At 35.3% G+C, this 12,148-nt stretch overlaps 1 protein-coding gene across 1 annotated transcript; it reads right to left on the bottom strand.

Moving 5' to 3' along the window:
* Nucleotides 1-2,528: 2,528 nt before the first annotated feature.
* Nucleotides 2,529-10,148, bottom strand: Sf3a1 (splicing factor 3a subunit 1). The gene is made up of 7 exons (XM_090101716.1): nt 9,880-10,148; nt 7,484-7,648; nt 5,789-6,894; nt 5,215-5,406; nt 4,242-4,643; nt 3,677-3,832; nt 2,529-2,728 (listed from the first exon to the last, which is right to left on the bottom strand). Exons 1-7 carry the CDS (start codon nt 9,992-9,994, stop codon nt 2,627-2,629), a joined length of 2,238 nt encoding a protein of 745 aa, XP_089957842.1. The 5' UTR covers nt 9,995-10,148; the 3' UTR covers nt 2,529-2,626.
* Between the last annotated feature and the right edge of the window lie 2,000 nt (nt 10,149-12,148).

Below are 12,148 nucleotides of genomic sequence, written 5' to 3'. Positions count from 1 at the left end.
TAAAACTATCTCGTGAGGTAATATTTATATTTATGTGCATAAAAGGTTCCTTCCTACATACTGTATTATTTTCAATTAAACCATAATAATCCTGTGAGTCATGTCAAATCTAGTATTGAATACCAATAGCTGTACTTAAAATGTAAACTTCACCACTACTCAGGTAAGGCTCAGGCCTCCTCATGATTATGAAATGTACTTATCTTAATTTTAAATTCTGTTTTAGGAATCTATCAGTTTCACCTACAGACCAACTGCTTATTGTAGTGCAGTGCAGTGATGGCTCAGTGGTGAAAAACATTGTGAGGAAACCGACATATCATAAGATAGCGTGGTGGATAATGACCTGATCCCTTACCGTGTTTAAGTTTAAGTTAGCACTACCAATCCCATGTCCCAGCAGTGAGAAAGTATATGGGCTGACGATGATGATGATCCTAATTTAATTTAAATGTGACATTGTTATAGAAATATGTAATTTTTCATGTTACCTAAATAAATAAAACTTGTGTTTTTATAAAACATTTTTATTGTACCCTTAGATTGTACCTATCAACATCATTCAATAAATAGGTTATAACAACTAGATACTAGGTTATTACAAACAATAATTTACTATTAATTTACTTTAAATGTATCTTGCTGCTTTGTCTTTATTTTTCTTGTTTTAATTGCTCTTCTAGTATGAGATCTCTCGCACTTTCCTTCGGACTCCGAATTTTTTTTCGTAATTTCAACCAGATCCAGTTTACCTTCGACCAAGTGAAATTGAACCGCGATTTTTCTTCAACATTATTGTATTTATTCAACTCAAAATAAAATTAAAATAACACAAGAAAAATCACAACAAAACAATCTCCAAATAACATCAAACATTTGTAACCATGGTAACGACCAAATCGTTTGACATATAAACCAGCAAACGTAAAAGTTTCTACATGATTATTAAATTGTATACTGTGTTAGAACATTTCAATTTAGTCGAATTACCAAACATGACAGTTATTATACAACTAGAACAAATAGCCCCAACGTGCGAAACTATGGCATTGTCAACTATGACATTTTGTTTCGGGCGGTTTAAAATACGAATGAATGATTCGTGAGTCGCTCAGTTAATGGTCGATTTGATAATCGGCTGTTAGATTTCCTTCTTGGGACCTGTAGAGTTGACAACGATGTTAAAATAAATGTTTAATTTGAAGCTCGATTAATAAATGTCTGATTTAGAAAATATTGGTGAAATTGGGTCTTAGGTATTTATCTCGTCCACATCAATATCTTAATAATAAAAAAACCAATTTGTTGCAACTCACAGTAATATACAGTATGTATCTACTATATTACTTAAATAATATTACACATGCAGGTAACTAACTTCGACTATGGAAATTGTATTTTTTTCATTCATGATACCAGTATAAAACTAAAAAATGGATTAGAAAAATGACACACGGATTTCGTCCCAGGTTGGGGGAAATCCGTGCGTCATGTGGTCTTATGGAAGCAAACGAGCGATTCGTGCAAGTTCGTGTCCCGCAGGCCGCAATCCGCACTGGATTTGCTTCAGTCTGAACGAAGCGTGCGATTATTCGCTCCAATATGAACACCTTTCATGACACAATCGGCCCGAGCAAAGCGAATAGTAAAATTCGAACGGTATCCTAATAGATAATTTCGTCCACGCTTACTCGATCTCGACGCCAATTCGCGTAATGAGAGAACAGTTTTTGAAATTTTATATCGCGCATTTGCCTTCTAGGATCAAACTAACATTTCTTCACTTGTGTTAGGTATTTTTTAGATTTGAAACTTTTGCAATAGAGTTTATAGAAGACAGCGACATGTCGCCTGCGTTCATGCATTTGCTCGGTAATTCGCTCGTTGATTTTGAAATTAGGTTGTTGAAAACGGCGATTGTTACAAATGAATGCTCTAGTTTCTAGTGTTTGAGCATGCTAAAATTTTGAAACGTCGAATGCTCGATGTTCTATATTATGGTGTTAATTAATTAATTTTAATGTTCAACTGTACTAATACAGTAACATGTTTATCAAAATCGGTTCTGCCTTAGGGTTCTGCTATGAAATTAGATTGGGTATGGGCACAGTTATGGGTGTTGAATTTTGAAATAAATCTACGAATATTTTGAAGTAATTATTGTGATTTAAAGATAGTTACAAGGGAAGGGAGAGTTGTTTAGTTTTTAGCACTTTTTTGAGCATTTTCAAAGTGGAAACATTAGAATACTCAATACATATTATTTAAACTGAATTAGAAGCAGTGCAAACAAACTAGCAGTAAAAGCCGTTCCGCGTTATACAAAGATGGAATATACATTTAAATCATTAGCCGAAAAGAGCAACGTGATCGAAAGTGTTTTTACGCGTATGTCGCTTCTACCTCAGTTAATATATTATGTATTCTAAGGTGGAAATTTAAGGAAATTTAAGCACAACATGAAATATATGTAACTAGTTCTTTTAACATCCTGTCTTACGAACGGTACGCTTTAAAATAAAACACTATTAATTATCTATCATTTATTGTTTATAATCGTCACAATATAACATTATAACACCACTAGCGTCAATTACTACCACTTTTACAAGTGGTAAATTTAATGTTATTTCTTTCTTCCGCCTCTCTCCTTGACCTGCAGCTGTATGACGGCGCCGGGTGGCACGTTGTAGTACGCCAGTGAATTCGTGTCTTTGAAGAATAAGCCCTGGAAAACATATTTAATGTTAATGCGTGAAAAATACACAATAATTTAGTAGTAGAGCAGAATTTCAATAATAAGCAGTGTCAGTGGAAATCTTTTCAAAAATAAAAATAAAATATTGTTATACGTGGCCTTTATAGATCAGTAATTATAATATTTCTATATGTTCAACATAAAAATACCAAATTGCTATGCAATACGAGTGTTTTAAAGACCCCAAAAATTGTTAGTAATTTTTTTATTCGTTCGTCTGTTTGTATACACGTCAATCGCGTAAAGACAAGGGTAGTTTTTATCAAAATTTTATATGGTGATACACCAATATTACGTTGAACCAAAAGGTTAAACAAAAATGAGTAACTTTTAAAAAAGAAAATTCTTGATATGTTTATGAACATATGAGGTGTTGTTGTATAGCTCTTTTATAATAAAATAGAGAAAACTCTCTCTCTCTCTCTTTTTTAAAAAATGAAATAGTGTGTTTTTGTTCTAAAATAAATGATGAGATATACTGAAATATAAAATTTTGTTGCTCACAGCAATGCCGCGTAATAATATACTATCTATGAACATATCACTACATAGTATAAAACAATGTCGCTTTCTCTGTCCCTATGTCCCTATGTATGCTTAAATCTTTAAAACTACGCAACGGATTTTGATGCGGTTTTTTTTAATAGAACGAGTGATTCAAGAGGAAGGTTTTAGTATATAACTAGTGGTCCGCCCCGGCTTCGCCCGTGGTACCTACATGTTCAAACTATCCTATCTCTCAAGTTGGATCGAACTGCACATGGTGTGCGAATTTTATTATAATCGGTTAAGTGGTTTAGGAGTCCATTGAGGACAAACATTGTGACACGAGATTTATATATATTAAGATTTATTAGGTTTTAGACAAAGCGGGCGAAGCCGCGGGCGGTAAGCTAGTTACGCCATATTATATATCACCTCGTAGTGCAGCTTCTGCTTAGCGGTGGGCATGTTGGTAGCGCGCTGCAGGCTCAGCTTGAGGTCTGAAGCGGGCGCCGCGAGGGACACGCTCAGCGCCACACAGCGACCGTCCAGACGCCACTCGTTGCGCTCGGGCAACTGTGGTAGTGACACCTGAAAAAAAAAGAATGATTCCAAATTCAAAATTGGATTTCGAAATGTGAATGTTGCGTTCGAATCTCGTAGGCGTGCAACAAAATGATGTTGGAGATGTTAGACTTTTTGAATGGTGGAGTGTGATGTTGGAGACGTGTTCGAATTTGGAAAGATTGTTGGTAATGCTTATGCACGCTATTTGATAATATTTTTAATATGAACTGACATTGCGGCGGTGACGTCACGCCACATGCGTATACTTTGAGCTGTATTTAAATTATTGTTATTTTGTAAAATCTACTTCACTTTGAATACATACATAATTATATTTAATTAAATCACTTTAATTCCACAAAGCTCATAGTTACTATAATTCACATCAAACAGAAATGCTCTCATTTACTTCGTATATAGTCAAACCACCAACCTGCACAGTCACCGTGCCGGGATGCTTAGCGAGCCAGCTGCTCTCGGGCTCCAAGGCGTCCTCCGTGCGCGCCCGCTTGGCCGCCGGCTCGTCCTCCTCCGGCAGCGGCACAGCGCCGACTGGCACCGCTCCCACCACTCCTCCTACACTCCCCACTCCCCCCACCGGCACGCTCGGCACGAACCCGTACGGCGCACCCACAGGAGTAGGGATGAGGGGCGCGCGGGGGGGCATCGGCGGCAACACCATCAGGGGGGGGATCGGTTGGAGCAGCACTGGGGCGGGGGCGGGAGCGGGGGGACGCTGCGCGGGGGGAGGGGGAGGGCGCCCGCCGCTGCGGGACGCGGGGACAGGTTTGGGGCCGATCTTCTCTTTTTCTTCGTCGGGGAGAAGGCCTTTGACCTGTTTAAATGGATGATATGTTTAAGATTGTGAAGTTATCATGTTAGTATTGCGTAGCTTAATTTTACATGTATATTAATGTCTCCATTAAATTAGATTTTGGAAAAATAAACGAAAATGCGGTTTAACATAGTACGTGATTAGTTTTAGTAGCGTCTGTGCTCTGCACACGCTAATATCTACGGGAACTTGCTCTTCTGGTTATTAATGAGCCGCCATAAATATGAAAAGTTTTCGAAATACGAAACAAAGTACACAAAAGAATATAACATTAAAAAAATTTGTGTGGTTTTATGAAACCACGGTAAAAGTGAAACTGTTCGTACGGTTCCGAACACTGCTTTATACCTACTCGGCAGCCGCGATACACGCGACATGCGCTATACAGACCAAAAAGTTTGAGACGATGTAATAAAAGTTTCACTTTAAAAATAATTTCAATACATGTCTCGCATTATTACAGTCTATCAGTTAATATAAATTAAAATAAACAAAAATAATGTTACTTTACATAAAATCCCAAAATCTATTTGTTAACCAATAATCAAGTTAGTATAAAAACCAATTATACCTTATGTATCTGCTGAATCTGATCCTCAAGGGTGATATGTGCCCTCGCAGCCCTAGTAGCAGCCTCCACACTGGACGTGTGTCCGTCCCATGTCACCCGCTCGTCCCTCTTTTTCTCTTCCTCGCCTATCTTTTTACCGATGGCCGTTTCTTCGTCGCCCACACCGAAGATATCCGTACGACGTTCCGCGAGCTGGAGTAGATGGGATTTCAATTAGTACATTATATTTAATTGAAAAGTTGGCACTTAAGATTGCTTTGTATGTAAAAATGATTCCTTGTGTTGAATTATCTCAAATATTATTGAACAGAAAATGTATATGATAATTATTTTAATAATAAAAGATATTAGTATAGTTTAGTTGTAAGCAATATTTTAATATTGCGTAATGTGTGGTGCCAAAAAGGAAAAAATAATTTTGTTAAACTTGGTAAATATTGACCAATCAATTGTTTCCAATGTTGCATTCTGCTATTTCAGTTATTTATCATGAACAATAAATTCATCTATTTATTTATTTATCTAAATTAAATTCTTTGCATAAATCAAACTAAACTAGCAACAAAAGACTTACATGTTTAAGCGACTCTTCAATAGCGGCTCCAGGAGCGAGCGCTTCATCTCTATCCGTGCGCTCGGCCGCCGCTCTGTCTCTCTGCTCCAACCAGCGAGGGTCCAACAATCCGATCCTCACGTGATCAGCCACCTTGTTAGCCGGAATCTTCTCTCCCGTGATCGGAGACACCAGCCATTCCTCGTTCGCTGGTGTTGGCTGCGGACGAGCACGTTTTGGATCGTACTTCTTAACCACCACGCGATCTGGTCTCGGAGGCAGTGGCGCTTCGTCCCCACCCTGTCTGGGAGGTTCAGGTGGACCTTCATCCTCAGAGGATGAGCTTTCTTCTTCCATGTCCTGTACTCTGTTGTCGTCAGGACGTTGCTGCTGTTGTGTCCGATCTTCCATTTCAGCGAGGTCTTCGTCAGACTCAGATTCCGATTCGGATTCCAGCTGCATTTCCGTATCGTCTTCATCATGATGCGCGATATCCTCCCCGCGCTCTTGAGCGAGCACTCTTGCTCCCACTTCCAATGGCGTAGTTGGCGGAGGGAAATCTCCTGGTTCGCCGGCTGGATAATCGACAGTTTCCACAACGACGAAATCGTGCCAATCTATGGATGCATAGGCCAATCTCTCTTTCTCAATACGAGCCTCGTCGGCAGCCTTACGTTTAGCTTGATGCGAATGCCACGCAGCTCGCGTACGCGCCTGCTCTAGCACTCCCGATCTTATCTCAGAGCTCAACTTGGCAACCAGTTCTTTTGGCGGCAGAAGCACTTTAGTGTACTGCTCTAGAAGGCGTGTAAAATACTGGAATAGTGAATGTTGCGGGCGCAAGAAATCAAATTGATGATTTCGCTCTTCTTTTTTCATCAAGTCTGTAAGGAACTGTCTGCCATTCCTTGCTACAAACTGTGCAGTAAGTTTTACAATATCAAGCTCGAGCGCCGATATGGATGGAGGATCGGCGATAAATTCGAAGTCTGGTGGCGGATCACGTGGCGGTGGGGGCTCGCTTGGAGCGGCTGCCTTGAGCAGCTCTTGTTGGCGAGCAGCAGTAGCAGGAGCGAGTCCTGGTCTTTGAATTGGGGGAGCCAATAGTGCAGGGGCTGTGTCTTGTCCTAAACATAAAATAATTATAAATTTCAGACATGACACAGAGCTCTACATAAATTTATATTTGAATTGGTTTTGTGACTGATCAAAACTATGGCCTCAATGTCAATATTATGTTATCGATTATGTTTTAAAAGATACTCTTGTTTTTTTTGTTAAATTGATAATATGTATATGTTGTTAGTTATAAACAATTTTTAACAAAAGATTTAACCTCCTTCAAAAACTAAAAAATAAAGACAAACTGAAATTGGTGCTCAAAATAAACTGAGAATTTTGGTTATGAACTTATGAAGTTAATTTTTACTACTTACTAAAGACCTCAAAGCATGCTGTGATTCTAGATACAGTGTGAGATTTCATGAAATATAAAATAGCCCTAGATTTAGTTGATGTGTGTATCGAGCATTCCAAAAATTTAATTAACGAAATATGAAAGAAAATTATATTTGAAGCACAAAATTAATTAGTTACATATTATATGAAAATCATGTCTGCATGATGTTGTTGCATAATTCCTGTGATTTTATGAGACATTTATATACATGCCGTTTTCTCATAACTATAGATATATTTGAATTAAATATTACTAACCTCTTCCTTCTCTGATTTCCTTCACTTTGTGCTGATAGTAAGCATGATAAGGATCACCGGAGTTAAGAAAGTTGAACTTAGGGTTGCCAAGTTCATTCTGTCTGATCCGGGCTTCAAACTCGGGACCATTACGAGCCACGAAGCTTGCAGTCTTGTCCACAATATCTATGTAACTTTGCTAAAGAAATTTATTTTGAACTTTTGTGGTTTGTAAAAGCAATATATTTTAGCATTTTGTTAAAAAAAATATATGTATACTTAGTAATTGTGCAAATAAGTAATAACAATGTGTTTCTTTGCTGCTTATGATGTTTTTATTGAAAATTTTCAAGTCTTCAGTCTTCATATCATACAGATACTCTAATGATGGTTATTATGCTGTTGAATAAAATTAAAATGGAAATATATTAAATGTTACTAATCATGAAAAAATAAATATTCACAACCAGGCAGTACCTATTGATCCTTATGAATCCATCAAAATTTTCCTCAAATGTTTAGTAACGTAACGGCACCAGTCTTGTACAGATTAAGGAAAAAATTTAAGTTTTTTGCAAATTTCTCGTAGGTTTTTTAACTTTATTGGAAATTGTTTAGTTATACCTTTAGTTCAATGTTAGTTTAACGTAACCAATGTTAGAAAAAAGATTACAATGCATAAATAATGAAGTTATTTATAAATTAAAAAACCACTTTTTTGCACCAGTGTTGGACAGTGAAAACTCTCATGATGGACACCCAGTTTTGGACAACATCCAGTTATGAACACCCATTTATGGACTGTACCTAATGTTGTTTCTCCAGTTATTTACACTTGGAGAAGACTTATAGTTATCAATAGAATCTTGAAAATGATGATTAGAATACAATAATTCGGGGATGTATTTATAAAAAATAGTACTTATTAATTATTTTGCATAGTTATAATATTTAAAACAGTCTTAATTTCCATTTTCTAGGCAAAAATAGGACAAATGCATCGTTAAATACGAGTTATGTCCGTTAAGAAACACCAATATGGGTTTTTTTCTCAATAAGTCAGGGATGAAAAATATAACTAAAAAAAGTACTGCCATTCCATCCATTTTGGGACTTCTTATTCTTCGTCAAATCACTCTAGTCAGAGCGAACGTGGTCAACATGAGGTTTGGGGGGATAGATGTTACCCGCTTCACGATATTCCGCCTGTTTCCTGGCATTCCGCTACACTCGTGAAGTGAATCGCCAATCTGAATCCGCCAGCAGCCTTAATCTGATCGGTCCATCGATATGGATTCCAAATTGTAGCACGAGACAAAAAGCTTTTTTTAAACTGATGTCAAGGTGGTGTGGATGAAATTTAAGCATGTGTGCTATATGGTGGTGGAATTTAGCAGCAGACAGCGATCCAAACAGTTCATCAGAGAACTCTCTATGATAGATGCGTTACAAGTATGCGACTTCTCTACGCAGTGATAGAGAATGAAGCCGAGAACGAGTCGCACAGCACATAATGACCCATTGTTCTAAAATATATTCTTCACGTTTAGATAGATATTATGTTGTTGGACCCATTAGTGTAATTTTAACAAAAAATATCAATGTCCATTATAGGAACCAAAGCAAATCCAGTCATGGACAATTGTTGTACAATATTGGAACCCTTTGATTGAAATGGTCGTGATAGGTATATTATTAATCAGAAAGAAAAGACAATACAGAAAAGCGCATGTAATTAATACCTTTAAAAAAAGTTTATTTTCGACATATGTCCATAAATGGATATATCCATAGAATTAAATCCAGTTATGGACACTGAAGAATTTTATTTAAACAACATAACCTATCATGATACTAAATCGTGAAATATTTCGTACAATTAACTACTATAAATAAAAGTAATATCAAATTTTGCTAACATTTATACAAAAATTCTTATAACCAAAATTGTGTCCTCACTTCCTTAAGGATTTCCTGAGTAAAAAACGGATTTCTTCGAAACGAGTCGCAGCAACTAAACATAACGTTCTGCCATCTTCAAACGTTTTGGCCGAATAAGATAAAGTGTCGTATTTTGATAGCTTATGAACCAAACTTTTATTTTAAGTATTGCCAAATTATATAACGTTAATTTTGGTCTTAATATTTAAATTTAATATTTATTTTGTCCATTACTGGATGCTTGTCCACCACTGGTGCCGTTACCTTAGTAAGCTGAAAAAAATATTAATCTATTTATGAAGAATATTAATAGCAAAAATTCGAAATGAAATATACCATTAATTATTAATTTAATAAATTTTTTAATGCTGAAGATTGATAAAAACATCTAATAAAGGTTAGGAGCAATATTGTGTCATATTTAACATATATGTCCATGATCGTGAATTCTACGCTTGTTGATTGAAAAAGGATACTCCTTACTTCCGGAGGAGGATATATAATGCCGATAACAGGCGGCGGAGGAGCTGTTGGTTCCTCTGGCGCATCGTTGACCTGCCCAGGAGGCATCATCACATCGATTGACGGCATTTTTGCCGATATACACTAACTTTTCAACTATTTGATAATTTGATTGACCTTAAACATTGATAATATGAAGCGCTTAAATTTTATTTTTCCAATAATTTTAATAGCTTGTGCTTGGCTTGCAAAATAATGCCACAAAAACTCCGAGCACAAAAATGTCAATATTTGACAAATGACAATTTAATTAGATAAAATCACCACAGACTATATAGAAAATATAGTTAATAGTATGTAATGATGACAGATAACAGAAACAATGCCACAGTTTAAAAACACAGCGAGGAAACGTAGAAATTGAAATTAATTTTGACTTGACCATGGAATACTAATGATATTTGTTATGCTAACTTCATACTTGTGATTAGGAAATTTAAATAAACATCCAAATAAATAGAAAACTTTATAATTTATTCGCTAGTATCTTTACACATTTGTACTAAACACATCACAATAACTAATTAGTTGTTATAGAGAAGACAGGCTACAACTCAATATTGCCATTGCTGCTACAGCAAAAATATAACTAAAAATCCATAATAGAATTGCTACCGCTGTAAGCCACAGTGTATTCTGTATTCGCCATTTTATTTCATTCACATTTTCGTTCTTGCCTAATTCAACCAAACAATCTTTGGGAGCCTAAAATCATCAAAATCCATTAAAATATTTAGATAAAAATTATTATTAATTATACGCCCGTGATATTTTATTTATATATTATATTTTATAGTCGTCCCTTTTCAAGCACATAGCAAGGTATAAACGTACATAATATTATGTCGTACTTATTAATGATACAAAATAAATTTTCTATACTATGAAATATTTGGGTAATGTGATGTCATTTTAGTATATTTTCGTAATAGACTAGCTATTAAATAACTACAGATACTCAGATATATATACTTGATACTCACATAAAATGGTCTACTTGTAATTTCCTCCGATACATTTATCTGACAATCCATTTTCTATAAAGTACATTCTTTGATGTTAGCGAAATAAATTTACGTACGAAAATTTAAAATAACGAATATTATTATAACATATTAGTTATTACTTATTACCCGCTATTTTGAATAATTATAATTTATAAATAATGTTAGGTATGATTTACATCTAAGCTAAATTACATCATCATGATAAACATGAAGGCAACGTCATTTTTAATAATAATAATTTACTCTGGTTTTACCTTAATCGGTCCAATAAAGGTCTAATATGGGCTTCATCCAAAACGTAAATACAACAAATATTATAGTTACATACCTAAACATAAAAATTCATTGAGATAATATTACTACGTATGAAGGAGACAACACGAACAAAATCTGTGCGCCATTTTTTTGCTCTAACTAAGTTTTAAAAATTATTATCTAGTTAGGTACTTACCAATGAAAGTTATCCTTTGCACTTTTCCGTATTATTTGTATTATTTGTTCAATATCGTAACACACACGAAGGCATATTTGATGCGTTTCACTTTAAAACAAATAAAAAATGAGCGTGCAGTTACGCCATAATGGCGTATGTTGAGTGGAACATAAGTGATGTAGGCGGTGTCGTCTCCATATGTATATCTCAATGTAAAAAATTGTTAAAAATGACAAAACATAGGTACCTAAATAAAACAATTTCTCGTAGGTATTTAAAATCCCTTTTATTATTTCAAATAAAATGATCACATAAATTGCAATTTATTTTCTAAAGTTTATTAATATGAATAATGTTAATATGAATTACTTAAAGAAATATTTTATTTTAATTTGACCAATCCATTATAATAACACGAATAAACACATTAGGTAAAATTATATTTTTGAAATAAATCTATATTATATTATCAGGGGATATTAAACATATATTTTTATAATTACATAATATAATATTATGTGTCTTTCTAAAACACACAGCGTTGGTGAAGAAAGCTATCTATGAATCCTATATATCTCTATGAAAAAGGGTCACCTTACCGAATATCGATGGATCTTTCACCTCACTAGCAAGAGCGCGTCCCTAGTATGTCATCTGTCATCGCCAATTTGACATCACCTTTGAAGCGCTGTCATCTGCCTCTGCCGGCATAGCGTTTATGAATTCGTGCGCAATAACATCGCGCAGAATATAATTAGTATTTATCTCTAGTAAAAGTGATCA

This window comes from Colias eurytheme, chromosome 5 (genome assembly GCF_061535395.1).
Source record: "Colias eurytheme isolate Ceu_HAF_F1 chromosome 5, ilColEury1 Martin Lab GWU primary, whole genome shotgun sequence".
In the NCBI taxonomy this organism is placed as follows: domain Eukaryota; kingdom Metazoa; phylum Arthropoda; class Insecta; order Lepidoptera; family Pieridae; genus Colias; species Colias eurytheme.
Note: the sequence above shows the minus strand (reverse complement) of the source record. Positions and strands in the feature narration are given on the sequence as shown.